Source organism: Martes martes, assembly GCF_963455335.1.
Source record: "Martes martes genome assembly, chromosome: 11".
In the NCBI taxonomy this organism is placed as follows: Eukaryota; Metazoa; Chordata; class Mammalia; order Carnivora; family Mustelidae; genus Martes; species Martes martes.
Genome location: NC_137899.1, coordinates 106,652,691 through 106,675,634, shown reverse-complemented (window position 1 = coordinate 106,675,634; position 22,944 = coordinate 106,652,691). Strand labels below are relative to the sequence as shown.

General features: G+C 51.4%; 1 protein-coding gene across 1 annotated transcript in view; it reads right to left on the bottom strand.

Moving 5' to 3' along the window:
* UBE3C (ubiquitin protein ligase E3C) overlaps nt 1-22,944 on the bottom strand; it is a 108,718-nt gene that overhangs the window by 7,488 nt on the left and 78,286 nt on the right. The window contains exons 19-22 of the mRNA XM_080819068.1: nt 16,304-16,516; nt 9,598-9,786; nt 9,433-9,499; nt 1,590-1,720 (exon numbers count right to left, since the gene is read on the bottom strand). Of these exons, the coding sequence (XP_080675194.1) occupies nt 1,590-1,720; nt 9,433-9,499; nt 9,598-9,786; nt 16,304-16,516 (600 nt within the window). The remainder of the gene's footprint in view (nt 1-1,589; nt 1,721-9,432; nt 9,500-9,597; nt 9,787-16,303; nt 16,517-22,944) is intronic.

The window sequence follows — 22,944 nt, the reverse complement described above, 5'->3', positions numbered from 1 at the left end:
TATCATATGACTGTTTACATGACCAGATGATAAAATTTGGCCCCCAGAAGGCCCTTTCCTCGGCCCCATCGGTTGGCGCACCGCCCCCTTGTTCTTCCCGCTCTCCAGGCCCCAACAGGGCAACATCCCCAGACTTCATGACACGCCCATGAGGAACCAAACAGCAAAGCTGTGTTTCTTCCAGGCTATTGCCTGGTTTTCCTCAGATTCACAGAGGCCCGTTTTCCTGTGTGGTCACGTGGGCCAGTGCTCGACACCGTGCAGCTGGCCCACCCAGGGCCCACCACAGCGAGCCTGAAACATCGCTCACTTTCTGAGTCCCCGCTGAGGTGTGCTGCTTGTATGCAGCAGGGTTTTTTTAACCCGGTCTGGAAGTTCTCCCATTAACAGATGAGTTTATTCTACGTCCCTTGTTGTAATGGTTCAGCTCTCTCATTAACGTCCCGTGTCTATTGCAGGATTCTTAGTGGTTTTTTTTTTTTTTAAGATTTTATTTATTTATTTGACAGACAGAGACCACAGCAGGCAGAGAGGCAGGCAGAGAGAGAGGGGGAAGCATGCTCCCTGCTGAGCAGAGAGCCTGACGTGGGGCTCGATCCCAGGACCCTGAGATCATGACCTGAGCCGAAGGGCAGAGGCTTAACCCACTGAGCCACCCAGGCGCCCCTCAAAGTAAAAATTTAAAGAATAACTCCTATCATATAACTCATTGATCAAAGGTTCCCGGAAAGTACATGCCTCTCTGTAAGTTAAACCAGCACAGCAGTATTCCATGCTTATCTAAACTGATACTCTTCCCTATCATATATATACACACCACTGTGTATTTTAAACTATTAATGTTGCTTTATCTTAATTGACAACGAATAAGGGAACCACTAACTGTCCCCTAAGTTTAAGTGCTAAAGATATTAAGCTGAACTAATGAGGTAATCATCAACGATCGGAACTGATAAGGAACACAAAATAAGTAACAGGGAACAACCAGGGAAAAACACACCCCTGACTCCTTGAACGACGACGGTCTGAACTCCACGAGTCCACGTGCATGCAGATGTTTCGATAAGCGCACATCTGTACTAGAAAGGCGCCTTCCCGCTACGAGGCCCGTTCCCTGTCGTCTGGCTGCCTTCCTCTGGGGACACCGCGTGCGGGGCCCGGGCTCACCGGCTGCCCCCGTCAAGAGCTGTTCGCAGTTAAGTTCTGGAAGCGTCAAGAGTTACCTGTGGATCTTCTCTGCGCGGTGGGGGTGCAGAGGTCTCCAGCTCTTCCGCCCCCCCTTCCTCTCCCCAAACACCCTACCTCCCTGTTTTAGCTTGTGCTCTCCTCAGCGAGGAGGAACACTGAGGAGACGGTCGTTTACGTCCTGCGAGCCCAGCCCCGGGCCCCCAGCCCGGTCCCAGGCCGTCGGGACCACAGCCGCCCTCAGCTAACCCGGGACCCGCGCCAGGAATACGCGTGGTGACCCGCACGTCAGGATCCGGCGGACACTCGGTCAGCGCCACCAGGGACAGAAAAACCTGGCGCCGCCCGGACCGCTCGCCGCGGGCCACACACCGCGAGGCGGCGCGCGTCAGGTCACCGCGTACCTTGAAGCCCAGGAGAGGCGGGCGGGAGCAGCTCGTGACGAACTTGAGCAGCTTGCGCTTCTCCTCATCCGTGAAGCCTTCCACGACCCTCCAGAAGACTCTGATGACCGGGTGGTCGGCGGAGTAGCCTCCTACGGGGACGAGAACAGACGCGTCAGCGCGAACACGGACGCCGCGGCGTGGGGCTCCCCCAGAAACGCAGAGCGGCCACCTGCGGGAGTGGCGCGGCGTCACCCCACCCGCCGGGGCCGGAGGCGACACCCCGCTCCCCAGACAGCTTGCTTCTAAGCAGGCTCCGAGCCCCACGCGGGGCTTGAACCCCCCCCCGCCCCCGCCTCGCCGCGTGACCGGGCCCGCCGGGTGGCCTGGCCGCTCTGCTCCTCCTGCTCTGGGGAGACGACGCACGAGCACGGGAGGGACAGCGAAGCTCTGAGGACCCAAACCGAAGGCCGGAGCGATGGTGAGCCCGGGCACACGTGACGCCGCACAGGGGTCCGAGCGTTAACAACCAGTCTCTGAGGGGCAGACCCTAAACAACCAGGGAGGGACTTACACGAGAGCCACGGATCCGAAAACTTGTTTCTAACACACCCGGTTACTCTGCCTGCGTGATCTAAGTGTCTCGACGCACTTCACCGCCTCCCCCCGCCAGCGGCGAGCCCCGCGCGCACGACACCTGCTCTCCGGCGCGGCGGCCGCTTACTACTCTTCATCTGGTTAAGTGCTTCCTAAAACTGAAATAATTGCTATATATTGTTCCCCCATTGTTAATATGCTACAGAAATAACATCGATAAAATATCTTAAGTGCATTAATTGGCATCAAAATGAATATGATAATATTTTAAAGCCTATTTACTGGAATAGCGAAGATCATTAAAGGTCTGAGCTTCCAGCGCAGACGGGGTGGTGCAAACAGCCCAAGACAGCTTCTTGGCAAAGGCAAGGCTGGACTGATTCCCTTTCTGTAAACTGATGACTTGAGAGTGGGGACAGAGTGACCTTGGGTATTCTCTGCCTTTACATAAACATTCGAGTTCAAACTTACAGCAGTAAAAATTAATGACAGAAAGGGGAGATACGTGCACACGTTTATGTACAGATAAATGCACGCATATTTGTATATTTATGTCAGTGCCAGCAGACTCAGACGTTGGCGACCATGGCCGCGACCCCCCTGGGAACACCCCCACTTTCTCAAACGAATCCCACGTTCCCCGCAGACCACCGAGGCCTGCCGGCTCCGCACGTGCGCTCTCAGGGAGGCTGGTGCACGTGGGGGAACAGGCCCGCGATGGGGCACCTTCACCGGCACCAGCTCCAGACCCCGCCAGAGTGACCTCGCGGGAAAGCTGGGAAAACAGGGAGCTTGCGGGAAAACAGGACTGAGAAGTCTGCATGGGGTTATTTCTTCAAATCATACATTTCACCATTTAAACTTTCCTTTTTAAAAGATTTTATTTGAGAGAGAGTGAGAGTCGAAGACTGGGAGGTATTTCATGTAAGTTGAGTCATACCACATACGCCCTGTTTTGTGCCTGGCTTATTTCACTTGGCATGACGTTTCGAGACGTATCAGAACGTCGTTCCTGTCGAGGACTCACTGACACCCACTGCCGTGCACAGACCACACCTGCTCCTCCATTCATCCACAGGACGCCGTTCGGGAGGTCCCCCTCTGGGCCCCTGTGAATGCTGCTGTGTGAACACCCATGCACAAGGACGTGTTCAGTCCCTGCTTCCAACGCCCTCGGGTACACGCGCGAGGGCAGAATTGCTGGGCCCGATGGTAAGTCTGTGTTTAGCTTCCTGGGGAGCCACCGGACCATTTTCCATAGTGGCTACTTTACAGGCCAGCAACCAGCAAGGGTTTCAATTTCTCCACATCCTTGACCACACTTGCTACTCTCTACAGGGTGCCTGTGTGAGTCGTCTTCATGGACGGGTGACCTGTTTCACTGTTCTCATCTGCATCTCCCTAACGACTGGTCACATTTGGGTATCTTCTTTGGAGAAATGTCTATTCACGTCCTTCTCCCATTTATGACTTGGCTTGTCTTCTTGTTGAGTTGTAAGAGTTCTTTATATATTCTGAACACATATATATGATTTCCAAATATTCTCCCCTTTTATAGGTTGGTCCTTTAACTTTCTTTTTTTTTTTTTTTAAAGATTTTATTTATTTATTTGACAGACAAGAGATCACAAGTAGGCAGAGAGGCAGGCAGAGAGAGAGGAAGGGAAGCAGGCTCCCCGCTGAGCAGAGAGCAAGATGCGGGGCTCGATCCCAGGACCCTGGGATCATAACCTGAGCCGAAGGCAGAGGCTTTAACCCACTGAGCCACCCAGGCTCCCCGTCCTTTTACTTTCTTGATAATGTCTTTTGATGTACAAAGTTTGTAATTTTGATGAAGTCCTGTTTCTTTTTTCTTTTTTTGCTGATGCTTTTGCATCATATCTAGGAATCCAAAGTCAAATCCAAGATCATAAAGGCTTACCCCTTTTCTCCTAAGAGCTTTATGCTTTTAGGTCCTACATTAAGGTTGCTGACCCATTTGGAGTTCACTTTTGTATACAGTGTGAGGTAGGAGTACAGCCACTTTTTAATTCCTGGTCAACTTGCGCAAAGAGCCTCCACCATTTCACGTGCAGTCAAGAGGGTTCCAATTTCTCCGCATACCTACTAACACCTGGTACTTGTCTACCTTTCTGACTACAGTCTTTCCAGTGGGTACACAGTATTCCCTCATCACCATCTGACTTTGTGTCGAACAGCTGTTCCTACGCTAATTTACTTACTGGCCATTTGTACGTATGTTCTTTTTTTTTTTTTTTTTTTTTTAAAGATTTTATCTATTTATTTGACAGACAGAGATCACAAGTAGGCAGAGAGGCAGGCAGAGAGAGAGGAGGAAGCAGGCTCCCCGCCGAGCAGAGAGCCCGATGCGGGGCTCGATCCCAGAACCCAGGGACCACGACCTGAGCCGAAGGCAGAGGCTTCAACCCACTGAGCCACCCAGGTGCCCCTGTACGTATGTTCTTAGGTGAAACTTTTTTTTGGCCATGTTTTAAATTCAACTGCTTGTCCTACTAAGTTGTAAACGTTCTTTATATATATTATATATATCACCTGAACATGGTTTCTTCCAATCTGTGGCTTTCCTTTTCATTTTCTTAACAGTATCTTTTGAAGCACAAAAGCTTTAATTTTGAGGAAGTCCAACTTTCTTTCAATTTCTTTTTTCTAGCTCATGCTTTTGGTGTACAACCAAAAACTCCATCCAATCCAGAGGCCATGCAGATTTTCTCCTTTATGTTCTTTTAGAGGTTTTATAGTTTTGGCTGTTACCTATGGGGATCCCATACCGTTGAGCTCATTTCTGCACGTGGCGTGAGGTAGCTGAAGCTCACGGTTTTCCATGTGAATGTTGTCCTGGGACTGCCGTACTGTCAAGTGAATGGTCAACGGACCGTAAACATGAGGATTTGCTTCTGAACCCCTGATTACATCGCATCAATCAGTGTGCCAGTCCTGGTGCCAATTCCACAATGTCCTGACCACTGCGGCCAAAGTAAGTTTTAAATCTAGTGTAACTCCCATAACTTGTTCTTCTGCAAAACTGTCTCGGCTATTTTGGGTCCTTTCCGTTTCGAAATGAACTTAAAAATCAGCCCGTGTGTTTCCACCGACAGGCCTGCTGGGATTTTGGTAGGGCTGCACGGAACCTGTCGATGAACATCGGGCAATACGGAGTGTCTGACCCGTGACGCCGGGCTGTCCCCTCTTCCTCTCCGCGGTGGCCTGGGCACCGCAGCGAACAAGTCGCGCGCGTACACTCCCTTTGCTGTGTCTGCACTGTATTCTTTTTGCCGTTACCCTGAATGAAACTGCTTAATTAATTCTGTTCTCGGATTGTGTGTGAGATCAACATTGGTTTGTGGTACTGATTTGTGCTGAAATGGTTTTTTAGTTTTCATTTTGTTTTTCTGTCAAGCTATCTATGAAGAAAACCGGTTTTACTTCCTTCTTGGGGGTGGAGGGGCAGAGGGAGAGGAGGGGGAGAGAGAATCTTAAGCAGGCTCTACACCCGGCGTGGAGCCCACCGTGGGGCTTGCACTTACGACCCTGAGATCATGACCTGGGCCGGAACCAGGAGCCAGAGACACCTGGCCAATTGAGCCACCTGGGCGCCCACGGTTTTCACTGCTTTCACTTTTCTTTTCCAACCTTTTCTTTCCTTTCCTGCCTCCTGCCTTACTGCACTAGATAGAAACCACGGTCACGTGCCTCTGACGTAGGCAGGCAGCATTTAACCTTCCCCAGGGCGCCGGCAGCTCTGACATGCTGTGCATGTCCGCTCTCAGGGCGAGAAAGTTCCCTCCTGTTCTAGTGTCCTGAGGGTTTTCGCCCGCAGTGGGTAGGAAACGCGTAGATGCGCCAGAGCTGCACTCGCTTTTCCTTTCTCTTCCGCCTCGACTGAGGCGACTGGGTGGGTCCCGTTCTCTGCACCGTTAGTACTGCATGTTACGCGAACACGTTTTCAGATGTTAGATTAACCGGGCATACATGGGGTAGGTGCTACTTAGCTGCTGGATTCAGGCTGCCAATATTCTGAGGACTTTTGATCTTTGTTCCTGAGGGATATTAATTTATTAGTTTCTTGTGTTATTTTTGTCTGCTTTTGGTATCAGGCTGATAGTGACCTTTGAGGAGAGAAATCCTCTCCTCACTCAGCTGTAGCTGGAACTCCTACACAGGGTATGTTTTTAAGGCTTAAATACTGTTCTGGGAGAAATACTCATTTCATAATATTTAGAAAACAGAGAAGAACAATGAAGAAAAGTCATTTGTAATTTTGTTAATTATAAATGACTATTATTATTTTATGAAAATGAAGTGACTTTAAATTTTTTTCTGATTTTTAATTTTTTAAAAAAGTTTTATTTATTTATTTGACAGATCACAAGTAGGCAAAGAGGCAGGCAAAGTGGGGGGACGCAGGCTCCCTGCTGAGCAGAGAGCCCAATGTGGGGCTCGAACCCAGGACCCTGGGACCAAGACCTGAGCCAAAGGCAGATGCTTAACCCACTGAGCCACCCAGCCACGCCCAATGTGGGGCTCAACTCGTGACCCTGAGAGATCAAGAGTTGCATGCTCCACTGAGGGAGACAGCCGGGTGCCCCAACACTGGAATGACTCTGTAGTTCTCCTGGTCTTGAAAAGTGAATTATGCAGCGTGTACCAGATAATAAGGAAAGGGAGAGGACACTGCACAGCAGCGAAGGGCCTCACACCCTCGACCACGCACCACTCCTGCTTGGTCCTACCAGACCCCAGCCACGGAGACGTGGTTTCATACGCACTCATTGTATTGTCACGTTTATTTAAGGATATGTCTACATTTTCTAAGAAATATAAAACATTTTTAATATTATATGTCGTTTTTTAAAAAGTAATCTCTATTCCCAAGGTGGGGCTTGAACCCATACCCCTGAGATCAGGAGTCACATGTTCTTCCAACGAAGCCAGCCAGGAGTGCTGGTACATAAAATGCTTCAGGGGTGGGACACCTGGGTGGCTCAGTGGGTTAAAGCCTCTGCCTTCGGCTCAGGTCATGATGTCAGGGTCCTGGGATCGAGCCCCGCATCGGGCTCTCTGCTCATCGGCGAGTCTGCTTCCCTTCCTCTCTCTCTGCCTGCCTCTCTGCCTACTTGTGATCTCTGTTAAGTAAATAAAAAAAATCTTAAAAAAGATAAAATGCTTCAAGGGTGCCTGGCAGCTCAGTCAGTTCGGTGCCTGACTCTTGGTTTCAGCGTGGGTCATGATCATGGAGTCCTAGGATCGAGCCCTGCATCAAGCCTCACGTTGGGCTCTGTGCTCAGCATAGAGTCTGCTTGGCCCCATGTCTGCTCCTTCCGCACTTGTGCTCTCACGCTCTCTTGCAGATAAATAAATAAAATAAGTGAATAAATAAATAAAATCTTTGGGAGAAAATAATAAAAAAATAAAAAACTTTAAAATGTCTGTGTGCACAATAAAATTAAGAATCAATGGCTCACGGGGGTGGGGGGTTGGGAGGGCCTGGTGGTGGGTACCAAGGAGGGCACGTATTGCATGGAGCACTGGCTGTGGGCATAAACAATGAATCTTGGAACTTAAATTGCAGTTAAATTTTAAAAAAAGAATCAACGGCTCAACTACAGATTTTCATATGTATTTAAGATCTAGAGTTTCCTACAGATGAGACAAAAGAATGAAGGGGGTGGAGTTACCCTCAACCAAGCTCCGGGACGTGCGCCACCTCCTCAGTGCTAACCCTGCTCGCCGCACTCTCCCTGCGAGTCCTAGCCATCCTAATCTCACCCCCGAAGTCTTCACATTCGTTAATAAGCAATTTAACTTCTGGGCTTCTCTCACTAAAAAAAAAAGAGTACACATAGAAATAAACATAAAACTGTTTATTATAGGGGCGCCTGGGTGGCTCAGTGGGTTAAGCCTCTGCCTTCGGCTCAGGTCATGATCTCAGGGTCCAGGGATCGAGCCCCGCATCGGGCTCTCTGCTCAGTGGGGAGCCTGCTTCCTCCTCTCTCTCCGCCTGCCTCTGCCTACTTGTGATCTCTCTTTGTCAAATAAATAAATAAAATCCTAAAAAAAAAAAAACCTTTATTATAGGGGAAGGTTAAAAAAATCATATATACCTATTTAATCTCAAAAATTAGTTGTAAGAAGAGTAACAGCTTAGAGATACATATTGTGTGTGTGTGTATATATGTACACATATTTTTATTTATTTATTTATTTATTTTTAAGGAGACAGAAGTTTATTGAACACACCTCAAGGGCGGACAGGACAGCAGAGGAGAGACTGTCTGCTGGAAAGAGCTTATTTTTATTTTTGATGCTAAACAAACAATGTATACTATAAATTATGTATCACCACAAACTAGGATAGAGTGAAAATCCACTAAAATTACAGTGATTGTTTTAAGGATTTTTTTTTTCTCTCTTCACGTTCCTAAGTGTATATGAGGTTAATTTAAAAAACTTACAAATGCCCAAAAGATACGCCAGGTCCAGCTCTGAACAATCTCTCTCTCTCTCATGACTAATGTCGTTAAGCATCTTTCTATGTGTTAATTGGCCATTTGTTTATCTTCTTTCTGGTGTTTCATTTTCTTGAAGAGCAGAAACTTTTAAGTTTAACTTAATAAAAAGGAGGTCCAATTTTTTTGTTTATTCTTTTTAATTGTTAGTGTTTTTTGTTTTGTTCTGGTTTTTGGGCAGGCGGTTGGCAAGCACAGTTTTTTTTTTTTTAATTTTTTTTTTTTAATTTATTTGACAGACAGAGATCACAAGTATGCAGAGAGACAGGCAGAGAGGGGGAAGCAGGCTCCCCGCCGAGCAGAGAGCCCGATGCGGGGCTCGATCCCAGGACCCCGAGATCATGACCCGAGCCGGAGGCAGAGGCTTAACCCACTGAGCCACTCAGGCGCCCCGCAAGCACTGTTTCAAAAGCGGACAACTAGAGGCGATCCAATGCCTTAGTGGAGACTTAAGAAAACGTGGTGGGAAGAGAAAACCACAAGATCCAGAATCATGTGTAAAAATGAGGACAGTAAGAAGAGCTTCTGTAGTTCTGTGTAAAGATACACAGAACCAAAGAGCAGCTACTTGTGGGGGCGCAGGCAGAGGCAGAACGGGCCGGCTGGGGATTTCACGGGGCCCTCGTGCTGGGCTCCAGACCGTGTGACGGAATCACCCAACAGAAAGCAAACGAAAAGTCCATTTGGAAATAACCATCTGTAACATTTTCAGGAATAAGCAAGCAGCAGTGGCAACTTACCTGAATAGTTTGTAAACGATTTGAGGTCGTCCAGACTTATGGGGACTTGTGCACCAGAAATCAATACCTGAAAAACAAGTTCGATTCGTAAAACGCGAGGCAGCCTGCCAGGCGGCTCCTCCGCATCTCGTGGCAGCGGGGTTCCCGGGGGGCATGGCGGCCTACCTGGATCTCCTGCTGGTCGAACATCCGCAGCCACTCCAGGTTCACCACGTTGGCCAGGCCCTGTCGGAAGGCGAGGCAGTGCTGGCGGATCTGCCTGTTCAGCCTGTAGTCGGCCACGAGGTGGATGTACGCAATCCTGTTGGCACTCGTCACAGGGATGTCTTTGCCACCAAATTTCAGTTCGACCACCTGGAAAGAGTAAAATAAGGGTCTAATTAGTCTTCTAATTAGGACTAGAGCAAAACGAAAGCAAGAAACACTTACTTCAGAGAAACCCGATCGCATGGCTTTGTACACAGGCAGCTGAGTAAAAGGCTGTGCGGCTGGTGACAAGCCAGCCTGGGTTGGCGCAAGGACGCCCCGCTGACGGGACCCTCCACAGCCGGGCGTCTTATTCTGCCTCTAGGAGAGTCAGCCACCAGCACAACAAGTTGATCATGGCAACTCCGTTGTAAGAAATTAGCGATCTGGGGAGCCTGGGTGGCTCAGTCAGTTGGGTGTCCGACTCCTGTTGGCTCAGGTCACCATCTCAGGGTCGTGAGATCGGGCCGCATGTCAGGCTCTGTGCTCAGCGGGGGGTCTGCTTGAGACTCTCTCTCCCTTTGCCCACCCCCCCCCAACATACAGGTGCACGTTCTCCTTCTCTGAAACAAATAATTGAAAGTTAAAATAGGGCGCCTGACTGACTCCGTCATCGAGCATCTGCCTTCAGCTCAGGTCACGATCTCAGGGTCCTGGGATCGAGCCCCGAATCAGGCTCTCTGCTCCGTGGGAGGCCTGCTTCTCCCTCTCCTGCTCCCCCTGCTTGTGCTCCCTCTCTCGCTGTGTCTCTGTCAAATAAGTAAGTAAAATCTTAAAAAAAAAAAAAGTTAAAATAAATTATGAATCACAAAGGGCAAAGGTATGAACCGTGAAATGAACTCATGTCAAAAGGAATTCATTCTGGAGAAAATACAGCCTAAAGAATGAAGGTTGTAATAGAATGATAACTCATATTTGTACAAACAGAACATTCTTCTCTTTGTATCTCTGTCATATTGCTATCACTATGAAGTACTTCATTCTTTCATTCTTTTTTAAAAAAGATTCTTATTTATTTATTTACAGAGAGAGAGAGAGATACAGGCAGGTGGAGGAAGAAGCAGACTCCCCACCAAGCAAGGAGCCTGATACGGGGCTCGATCCCAGGACCCCGAGATCATGACCTGAGCCAAAGGCAGACACTTAACGACTGAGCCATCCTGGGGCCCCTCATTATTTTTATTATTTTTAAAGATTTTATGTTTAACTGATCTCTACACCAATGTGGGACTCGAACCGACAACCCACGGTGAAGTATCGCAGGCTCCACTGACTGAGGGGCCAGGGGCCCCTCAGGTACTGCAGACAGGACTCAGAGGACAGCAGTCCATTAGAGATGATGGGCCGTCATTCAGATGGCCCACTCCCGGGGACAGCCTTCGTCATCACCGGACCATGCTCACGCAGTGTGTCAGGGGCACAGGGCTGGGTAGCAGGGCTGGCAGCGCTGGGGAGTCAGCAGGAAGCCCGCGGCAGGAGCTAGGGCTGGACGCTGGCTGTCCCCGCCACTGTGAGGGGGACACCTGCAACCCACCCCCCCCGCCCTGGGAATGACTTTCGTCATTAATAAAACGGTGGTATTTCCGCTTGGTCTACCCTAGGTCTGTGGTTTGTAAGCTCACGTGAACCAAAGGTGACGGACAACACACGATAAGCCATCATAGATGCGTCAGCCTAATTCACAAGAATGCACTATTTTCACATTTGCTGATGCTTCTCAGACGCACCTGGATGAGGCCGCCTGTGCTAACAATAGAGACAGCAAGTGAAGAAGATATTCCAGACGACAGGTGGGTGGCAAAGCTTGGGGTGAACACAGAGCGCTGCCCAGACTGCGGGTCACGGAAGCCGCAAGCACGTCCTCCTCGCGGTTCAGCCTGAACGAGGACAGCACCTCCGGCTCTAGGCAACGGCCTGCCCTGGGCAACGGCATCTTGGCCAGTTTCTGCACCACTTCCCATGGAGGCCATTGTCCCGTCACGGAGGAGCTTTCCTGAAATCATCTACGCCCATGGCCGCCCGGCTACCTTGCACTACGGACACAACGAGGCTTCGACACATGGGCTTCTTCCCCCGGTGCTCCCCCTGCTCGCTAGTGCTTGTGCTCCTGGCTAGAACCAGAGGCCCAAGAAAGGCTCTGAATCCACACTTCCTCTCACTTCCCCACTCCAGGGGGAGGCCGTGATGCATCCTGTGCTCACCGTCCGTGTACTACCTGGGCCCCACGAGCCCGCGGTGCTGCTTTCCTGCACAACTACCAGCCCTTACTCCAAGTGCACCAACAACGGGTACCAAATGAGCAGGTAGTGAGTGATTCAGACAATGGACCTGGGAAACTGTCAGGTAAAGGACCCCCGAAGCCCCAGACCCCCTGCCTTATCAGATGGCAAGGCTGTTTCCAGGGACCACATGGGGACAGCGTGTGGTCATCTTCGCTCCCATCTCGGCGACACTGGAACAGCGACTGAGTCTCACACCATGTTGGATCGGTCCTGGGGTTCCAGGGTGAGGGTGTATTTACATCTCTCAGTATGAACCAGGGCAGCTCTCCAACGCTGGGGGGCACACGGGCTCCCCACCCAAGCGTGCCCACTTCATCCTTGGGGCCCCGTCCACGCCCTCTGGAAGGGCGGAAGCACTGCTGTGACCAGCCCAGGGTCACGCAGCACGGCAGCAGAACCAGGGCCTGAAGGAGGTCTTGTGCCTCAAGTTCATGCTCTGTGCGTGGCGACATTCAGGGACCACTTTAAACCCTGAGCCCTTTCCTTAGCAGAGATACATGTACAAACTCGTGGTCTAAAATTTCACGTTCGTTTTTAGGCAGGCTAACAGCCGTACTGATTTCACCAAAGAAAACAAGTTGGGGAGAAACCCTAGCATTTCCGAAAGGAAAATTAACGTGACCTACCAACATAAAGGAGTATTTGCATGTCAGAACTAAGTCACGGTATTTCATGAACTTAAACCTGTACAGAGGACTGTTTCTGTATCTGTCGCTGCAGAAACCCGGAAGGTGTCCCCCACAGATCAGCTGCTTTCCAGGGACTTTCTCAGTTTCCCTGCTGGACCCTTCAGTGCAATTATCCCTCTGCGTGGCCATCCACAATTCTTTATTCAGCGGGAGCTTCTACGAACGACTGAAACATCATCACTTCGCACTTCTGCTTCTAACCCGTTCCAGTGTTACCCGAGCTGCTCTAATGGACGCTTACGTGGGCGACGTCTCACTGTCACCGTTTATCTCTGAAGGAAAATGGGAAACACTCCCGCCAGCAGAGGCCGTGGGCAGGTCACTATAGAACCGCCCGGCGCTTTTACTTCATTTGTGAATCACGCCAGCAGGCGGCGTGAGGCAGGGGCCAGCGGCCTCGCTCCCGGCGTGTTCACAGTGTCCTCACGCTGCGACACACAAGTCTGATTGTGCAGAGAGAAACTTCAGTTCTCTCAGAAGGGGCGGGAACAAACGCAACTAAGTGAGCCGTAACCAGGATGGGGCTCTGTCCTGCCGTTCTCATCTCCTCTCCCGGCGCCAAGGTCGGTCCTCCAGAATGCCCAGAGGTGTCCGAACAAGACAGGGAAGCAGGAGGCCAAGGTGGTGTCATTTCCCTTATTTCCAGTTAGGATTTAATCCACACCTATTTCTTAAATAGGTGGTTTTTTGTTGTTGTTTTTGAAGATTTTACTTATTTGAGAGACAGTGTGAGCTCATGCATGGTGGGGTGGGGGAAGACGGAGAAGAGGGAGAGAGTCCCAAGTAGACCCCCTGCCGGGCACAGAGCCCCCGCCGAGGGGCTCGATCTCACGACCCTGAGATCATGACCTGAGCCGGATCAGTCGGACGCTTCACTGAGCTTCCCTAGTGCCCCACTAAATAGTAGCTGTTTAAAGGCCAAGAAATAGACTAAAACTCAAGTACCACGAAGGCAGGCAGAATATCCAGAGTTTAGAACGAGGACGTGGAAACCTGAGTGTGCTTCTCATCTCAGTTCCCGAAGACATCCCTGCTGTGGGGCCAAGCGACGGTTCGGCAATCCCAGGATCAAATCTCAGATTCCTGGGAAGGGAGGCTCAGGGGTTTTCTCTTTTCTTTTTAAAAGATTTTATTTTATTTTATTTTATTTATTTATTTATAAGATTTTATTTATTTATTTGACAGACAAAGATCACAAGTAGGCAGAGAGGCAGGCACAGAGCGGGGGGGAAGCAGGCTCCCCGCTGAGCAGAGAGCCCGATGCTGGGGGCTCGATCCCAGGACCCTGGGACCATGACCTGAGCTGAAGGCAGAGGCTTTAACCCACTGAGCCACCCAGGCACCCCGGATTTTATTTTTTTAAGTAATCTCTCCATCCAACATGGGGCTCGAGCCCACAACCCCCAGATCAAGAGTTACACATTCCACCGGCCAGTCCAGGCGGGCGGGCGGCCCTCGGGTGTTTTCTTGTTACTCACTTCCTGCCGGCTCTGAAATGCAGGCGTTTAGACCCCTGTACCCTGAGGAACTGAAATCCTGCAAACCAGCTGTGGAATCAAACACTGGTTCCCCTTCTGAGTACGTCCCTTTCTAAAGCCCAAGGCCTCTAACTGTTCTCCACGACAGCAGGAGAACCCGACTCGCTGGCGTCCGTCCACCTTTTCTTGTATGCCCCTAAGCTTACCCGCTGCTTCTTTTTCCTTTTTTTTTTTTTTTTAGAAGATTTTATTTATTTGACAGACAAAGATCACAAGTAGGCAGAGAGTCAGGCAGAGAAGGGGGGAAGCAGGCTCCCTGCTGAGCAGGGATCTCTCCAGGACCCTGGGATCATGACCTGAGCCGAAGGCAGAGGCTTTAATCCACTGAGCCACCCAGGCGCCCCTTGAGTACAGTTTTAATATGAAGTTACTTTTAAGGTTGCAAAGCTGATGACCTTTGAAAGCCTGAATTAAAAACCAGTAACAGATATCTACGAAGATTAATGGTAACAAGCGTTCTGTAGTTAAAACAGAACTACTAGATTCAGAGAAGATTACTCATCTACATAAGAATGGCAGAAAAGCTGTTTCTCCCTACAAAACAGACCTATTTGTCTAAAAACCAAAAATTAGAGAAGCACATTGGCCACTTTAAAATCTGGTAAAACGAGACATTAACAAGTACCACTTCAAAGGTCCTCCAACAATCTGGTGTGTCGTACACGTTAAAAAAGGTTTTGCAAATTATGGGACCGTCTGAACGTATGCTGATGTACACAAAAAGTATGCCAAATGCCTCCCCCCCCGCGACCGCCCGTTTTAGCAAGTCCCACCTGGTGGCCAGTCTAGCCCATCTCTACCTCCCCCCAGGGCCCCGATCTCATCACACTGCAAGGAAACCCCGGGTATCGGCGGTCCTTCCGAGCTGAGTGTGTGGTATAAGAACGTTCCTAGGATTCTCTTCCTAACAGATAAGAGTGGAAATAACCCAAATGTCTGTCAACTGAGAGGCTGCTGTCCCCACACGACAGAGCGCCGTTCAGCTGGACAGACGGATGAGCATGGGCTCCTACGGCAAGGGAACGAAGCTGCCACCAAGGGCCACGGCCACAGGGTTCCAGTTCTGCACCGCACCTGGGGTGGCCGAGCGTGCACAGAGCACGCAAGTTGTGCTCACCGACGCGGGGTGGGAGGGGCCTGCTAACGTGCACCCGGCTTCTCTGCGGAGAGGAAACCATCCTGACTGGAGAGCTGAGGAGAGCAGCACACCCGGAACGCGCCGACCTGTGCCGTCCTCGAAAGCATGATTTTGTGGTATGCAAATCATGCCCTAACAGTGCTGTCATCTAAAAAAATCAGTTTCAATCTCTAACATGTAGGTTTTTTTTTTTGTTTTTTTGTTTTTTTTTTTAAGAAGGATAAAGACACGGGGCGCCTGGGTGGCTCTAATGGTTAAGCCTCTGCCTTCAGCTCAGGTCACAGTCTCAGGGCTCTGGGATCGAGCCCCATGTCGGGCTCCCTGCTCAGCCGGGAGTGTGCTTCTCCCTCTCCCTCTGCTGCTCCCTGTGCTCATGCTGTCTCTTCCTCTCAAATGAATAAATAAAATATTTTTTAAAAAGGGGGCACGTGGGTGGCTCAGTCGTTGGGCGTCTGCCTTCGGCTCAGGTCATGATTCCAGGGTCCTGGGATCGAGCCCCGCATCGGGCTCCCTGCTCAGCGGGAAGCCTGCTTCTCCCTCTCCCACTCCCCCTGCTTGTGTTCCTTCTCTTGCTGTGTCTCTCTCTGTCAAATAGGTAGATAAAATCTTAAAAAAAAAAAAAAAAAGATAAAGACAGCAAGACCATCGGATTGATCATGCCGGCCAGCGATTGGTGTCAGAGCACCTGAGGTCCACCGAGAATGGTCAAGGAACAGAGAGGTGCACGGGGACCCTTGGGGCTCCTGTCAAGAAGGGGCTACCCCCAGTCCCCGGGGCCAAGAGCTAGACGAGCAGCAGCCCCGGGAAGAGAATCCCAGAGGACAGGTGTCACGGAGGACTGGGGCTGTGGCCCGTGCGTCTCCAGCCCCCCACTCCCCACGTTGAACCCTCCGGGCACTGGAAGGCACTGGAGCCCTTCCACACGGAAGGACCCTGCCGCCCCACGGGAACGGCAGCGGCGTCAGGACCAGCCCTCACCTGCGCCTCCCCCAGGTCGTTGTTCACCACGGTGAAGTTCAGCCCCAGCTCCTCCACATCGCCTTCATAGCTCTTGAGGAAAAGCAGATTCTTGTACACTTCGGGGTCGAGCGAGGCCAGATGATGGATGTCCACATCCGCGCTGGTGCCAAGCAACTTGGACAGGAAGAAGCCGGCGAAGGGCAGTTCGACCAGCATGTTTTCATAGAGCGCCTTCCAACGAGAACACAGAGCAGTGGTTAGCGCCAGAGGAGCTCCCCCTCTGACCGCCCACCCTGAGATTCCGCGGAACCCGGACGGACCGCGGACACGCTCCTCGCAATGCCCGTGATGGCGGATGCGGACACCGGCGGGCACCCTGTGTGCGCGATGCCAGGCTGGCCGCCCGGTGCGTGTGTGCAGGGCACCACATGTTCTAACGCGGACGCTGAGCACACTTCGGGGTGCCTCGCAGAGCGTGCACGCCCGTGGACGCTCCAGAGCCCCATCGCCCGTGCGGCCATGGAGGGGCACGTGTTCCTGCAGACGCTTCGCAGGAATCGGGGTCTCTGAGGGCTGCTCAGCGAAGCCCCTTGCGGGGGGCTCAGAACGACAGCTCAGCGCCTCGGAGCTCCGCGGGCCGGAAGTCTAACTCCGGGTGGCAGCAGGCACATCCCCTTGGCAGGCCTCCTTGTCCTCTCTGATGTTCCTGACTCTACCCCGTGGCCCCCGGCTTTTGGCTGAGTCACTCCAAACTCGGCCTCTTCGAGAGGTGTCTTCCCCGGGTGCGTGTCTGCATCTCCACCCCCTTCTGTCACAGAGACCAGTCACTGGCTTTGGGGAGCCACTCTTAACCCGGTGTGACTCACAGGAAAGGTTCCCTGGCAAATAACATCAGGTTCACAGGTACGGGGGATTAGGACAGAACCCCATCTCTTGGGGGGTCACAATTCAACCCACGACCACGGGCTGGACCAGCTCGGAGGCCGCTCCTCCACTCAGCCTTTGTAGCAAAGAAGGAACATAGTGTGTGCATGAGTGAGGGCAGCTGTGCCAGGCTGGACCGCATGTATTTCTCAATGTCAAGAAATACTATTCTTCCCACTTTTTCAGCCCCCAGGAGGAAAATCATTCTCAGCACCCTGACCACACAACCGGGGCAGGCCGGACGCGGCCCACAGCGGCAGTCTGCCCAGCCCTGCCCGTAGACAAAGGGACCAGGCCCTGGGGCTCACAGGCACTTGTGCGGCCATGGTGGGTGAGCGCGTGCCGGAGCTGGCGTCAAACCCAGACGCCCTGATGGAGGACCTCTCCGCTCGGAGTTACTGCCCACTGTTCTGTTGAAGGGCCACGTGCATAACTGTCTTTTCACTTGTGTATGTTAAAGCATGATTTCCATAGAGTAAAATAAAATGTACAACCTCTAAGAGTACAGCCTGACGAATTACCTGGTTGTGCCCATGCAGTGGCCACTTGGGTGAAGATACAGAGCACATCCCCTTCCCCAACTCCCCACGAGAGCTCCCTCCTGTCCCTCATGTCAACCCCCTTCTGTGGCCACCCCCACCCCCAGAACCCCCTCCAAGGGCATCAGACAGCCCTTGTCTGCCTCCTCACTACATAAGGCTGTTCATTCTTTCACATGAGGCCACGCAGCATCTCCAGCCCTGGGCCTGCTGATGGACATGGGGGTTGCGTCCCATCTGGCGCTAGGGTAAAGAAAGCTGCTGGACCATCAGTGTGAGGCTTTCTGTGGGTCTGTGCTCTGCTTCTCTCAGGAAAGACTGAGGACCTGCTGATGTAGGGGGAGTGCCAGGCATGAGATGTGTTCAGCTGCATCGGGAAAGGACACGCTGTTTTCCAAGCACAACCATGTTCCGCCATGACCAGCGACGCAGGAAGCTTCCAGCTGGTCCAGACCCTTATTGATGAGCAGTGTTGTCAGTCTTTTTAAAGTTCAGTTATGGGGTGCCTGGGTGGCTCAGTGGGTTAAGCCTCTGCCTTCAGCTCAGGTCATGATCTCAGGGTCCTGGGATCGAGCCCCGCATCGGGCTCTCTGCTCAGCAGGGAGCCTGCTTCCTCCTCTCTCTCTGCCTGCCTCTCTGCCTACTTGTGATCTCTGTCAAATAAATAAATAAAATCTTTAATAAAAAAAAAATAACGTTCAGTTATCCTGGTTTGTGCAAGGGGGTATCTCACTATGGTTTTAATCTGCATTTCCCAGATGACCGGTGGTGCTAGATAAATTCAGTGACCATTACTACATTCATCTCCAGATTCTCTGTCCACGGGGTGGGGGTCAAGGGATGCAGGTTTTCCAACATGACGGCAGGCTCATCCTGCTAAATACTCCTATGGCCTAAAGCTATAAAATGCAACGAGGGATCAGAAGTGGGTTGTAAAGTTTTCAGAAACATTCTTATCATTCTTCTACATAGGATGGACTTGGGAGCCCCGACGAGTCTCGTCAAATACGTTCTAATGTACCCAAGCTACTACGTGCTGAGGCCAGCTCCAGGCCAGGCGCCGCACTCAGCACACACGGGTGTCTCCTCTCCGTCCGGCCTATCTGGAAGGTCTCCTAAGAGGAAGGCAAGAGTCCATCTTCTACAGAAGTCAAGGGGAAATCCGGATTTCCATGCCCAAGGCCCTTCCTGCTGGAATAAGCGTGGTCTACACAGACATGAGAATAACAGGGAGAGCAGACTCGCCACCCCCACGCGGTAGCTGGGGTGCTGAAGGCAGAGCCTGAGGCACACATTCTCATCTGGGGGACGGCGGGGAGCCCCGCTACAGGAAGTACTCAGGGAGCTGTGCCGTAGACGTATGTAGAGATCTTCTCTAAGTCGCCGCTGAAAGATCCAAGGGTCACCAGGCTGTGCCGGGAACGCCGCCCCCGGAACGCTGCCACAAAACCAAACTGTCATCCCCGGAGCGGTCATTCGGCAGTTCACCCGACCCTGTCCGCACACGCGAGAGGTGAGCCCCGAGGCTCTGCTGACGCAGCTGTGCCAGTGAACTCACAGGAGACTGGCAGCTCCCGGGGGCAGGGGCTCCAGCCCTCCAGCCACCAGCCCCCGTGCCACCCTTTGAGTTGGGCCCAGGAGCCCTGCCCTGGCGACGGGGACTCAGCTGGGTCACGTCCCTGTGCGCCCTTTCCACACAGGCAACAGGCGGTGGGGGCACCAGTCTGTACGCCCCCGAGCCTTAACACGCTAAGAAACAGACCCTCGAGCGGGGGCTTCCCGGTCCCTCCTACGCCCCCGGGAATGCTCAGGTTCACCTTGAGTGAGACCCACACTTTCAAGTCACTCCCACTCCTGGGACTGGAAGGAACCAGAAAAGAACCCTTAAACACGGTCCTGCACTGGGTTCTCGCCTCGGAACGCTGCTGGCACCCAGTGCAGATGAGCCCTTCTCCCCGAGGTGAAAGCACCAAGGACGCCAGGTTCGCTCTCTGTTAACTACGTACTTAATGGTGCCCCCCCCCCCCTCACCCTGGCCCATCGGACTCAGATGTTCTCTGTCTGCCAGGGAAACCGAGCTGTTATGTCCCTGGGCTTCTATTTCTGATCTGAAGACTAATGAGCACCCAATTAGTTCTGAAAACGCGGCGGAACAGGACTTGTGAGTGAGAGAATGAGCAACACAGCAGCGGCTAGCACTTAACTTGTCCACGGGTAACGCCAAGGAGTTGTTTTGAGAAACCGCAGTTTGCTCAGAGTTAAGAACGGCTAACGCTATACCCGGCAGCACTTAGGAACCCCGTTACTTCCAAATGAGCGATGGCCTCAAAGCCAAGGAGAAGGTTCTGTCCCAGCCGTCATGATTGATTCCAGGTGTTGAAGAAAAGCCTCATCTGGACAGCGAACTTTAAAGTAAACTGGGAGTGTAAATCAAGGGACGTTCGATACGTAAGGTCATTGTTTGCCACTTCCGCATCGGTAACAATAAACCAGGGAAATTCGTTAAATAGATCCGAGCTACCTGAATTTTAAACAGAAATCCCACTGTGACTCATAAAATGTAAATGCCTAGGTGCAATTTTTTACATAAGGCAGGTTTAGACCTTTAGAGCATTTAATATACAAGCACTAATAAATGATAGCACTAAGAACTATGATTGCATCAGCTAAATGGATTATAAATTAAATTTCCATAATGTATGCAACTTAGATACAAATGTAAGCATAAATCAAGGTATTTTCTAAACACAGGTTAATTATACAATTTCAAAACTGCCTATTTTTTATGCAAAATAATCCACTTAGCATTTTTCACCCTGGCCTTGGTTCTCAGCCGGCTGAGCCACAGCTGTGCCAGAAGGTCATCAATCACGACTTGTCACGGAAAGGATCGCAATAGGTATATGGAAAAAACCTGTAACGTATTTTTCAACTGTCTGTCTTTTATGAGTGTTTATAGCTAGAAATTGTGCCAAAATGATTTGAAATAAAAAGGATTAATTACAGTAGAAGCCTTTTAATATAAGTGAGTGCAGTCGCAATGCGGTTAATGCAAGCCGTGGCACTGCTGGGAGAGTGAGTGGGAGCCGTGCGGGAGGCCACTTCTGTTTGCTGCCAAAGAACTTCAGTAATTTACTACATTAAGAATCAATAAAAAAAATAATGCTTTTCAAATGCATCTCTATCAATCTTCAGGTAGCTCTAAAGCGAACATTTATAACTTAATCTAAAAACTATATTCAGAGTTGTCTTGTGTTAAAGCCACCCTAACCGAGCAAAAAGATGATAATTTTAATTATTTCGGATCATGCTAACCTTGGAGTTTAAAAAAATCAAAAAAGAAATGTACAGAAGGATGTGGGCTGGTAGTGATGCACTACGTAACACTTGTTCTTCCACATGAACAACCGAGCAGGAAACACGGTCTCTGCGTGGGACTGCCGTGGTTTGTAGGACCAGAAGCTCCCACAGGGCAGAAAACACCCCTCATCCTTAATGCCCCAGTCTACGTACAACATGCGGCACCCCAGTCATTCGAGAGACATCTATTAAGTGACAACTACGGGCCAGGGACCACTTTCCACCTTTGGACTCCACAACCGTGAATTTGCTTGCAGAAACCCGTTTCTTCTCTTCTGAAACACTTCAGGTTATGCAGAACTATGTATGTGTCACGGTTCATTTCAAACCCCTGGGTCTTCGCAATCCTATCCCAGAGGTCTTCCCACATTGCTCACGGCTCTCGTCAGCACAGTGACGGTGCTGCCCAATGTTCAGATCTGTGCTGTGGGGCCAGGTCCCGTGTTATCCCCGTGCCTCTCCTGCACGCTGTCACCACCCAAGATGGCGAGGCAGCCCCTCCAGCTCCACAGTCCCTTACACTCTTGGGCACCCTACAGCACTTCTAGAAATAGGGACTCTGGGACACCTGGGTGGGTCACCGAAGCATTCATCTGCCTCCGGCTCAGGTCACGATCCCGGGGTCCTGCGATGGAGCCCCGTGTTGGGCTCCCTGCTGAGTGGCGAAGCTGCTTCTCCCTCCACCTGCTGCTTCCCGGGCTAGTCTTTTTTTTTTTTTTTTAAAGATTTTATTTATTTATTTGACACAGAGAGAGCGATCACAAGTAGGCAGAGCAGCAGACAGAGACAGGCGGAAGCAGGCTCCCCACCGAGCAGAGAGCCCAACGCGGAGCTCGATCCCAGGACCTTGAGATCATGACTTGAGCCAAAGGCAGAGGCTTCACCTACTGAGCCACCCTGGAGCCCCTCTCCGGGCTTGTCTTGCCCTCTCTCTCCCTAATAGACAGATAGATAAATAAATGAAATCTTAAAAAACAGAAACAAAACATGGGGTGCCTGGGTGGTTCCGTGGGTTAAAGCCTCTACCTTCAGCTCAGGTCATGATCCCAAGATCTTGGGATCGAGCCCCACACTGGGCTCTCTGCTCCACAGGGAGCCTGCTTTCCCCTCCCCCTCTGCCTGCCTCTCTGCCTACTTGTGGTCTCTGTCAAATAAATAAATAAAATCTTAAAAAAAAAAAAAAAAAGAACAAGAAACAAAACAAAACAAAAACCAACCCAGAACAAAAAACCCTGAAACAGTGACTCTGTCCATTCACGATTCAGCAAATGTCGGAGCAGGGTCCAGTGGCTCTGGTGTTCACAGAAAAGGTATCACTGAAACCCTGAGGTTCAAGGCAGGGTGCTGGCACAGCCCTCCTCTTCCCTGCAGAGGCTCCCAAGTGGCCTCGAGCAGAGCGCCTGGGCCCTGCCCATGTCCTGAGAGCCCTTCTCTGAGACCGGCCTTCCCGCGCCTCCCGTCACACCAGCAGCACAGGGCGCTGCGCGGGGGCTCCTCGGGCCACACCAGCCACTCAGGCCGGAAGAAAAGCCTTCCCCGGGGACAGGGCTTCTCCTGCTCAGGCCGACTGCTGGTGTGCACTTGATGCTTTGGCAGCTTTAGTTTACGAAATCGTCCTCTTGCAGGAACCCGCAGGGCATCCTGGTGGGCAGGGCATGAAGGTCCACTTCTCAGACCCTATCTTCCTCGTTGGACACCCAGAGATGAAGCGGCGCCGTGGGGCGAGCTGGCTGAGCCGAGCGCCGAGGCTTCCCTGCCGCGCGGGTCACCACGCTCTCCCGGCTCCCCCCGCTCTGCCCACAGAGGCGTTTCTGGAAGACCAGGAAGCAAAACGTT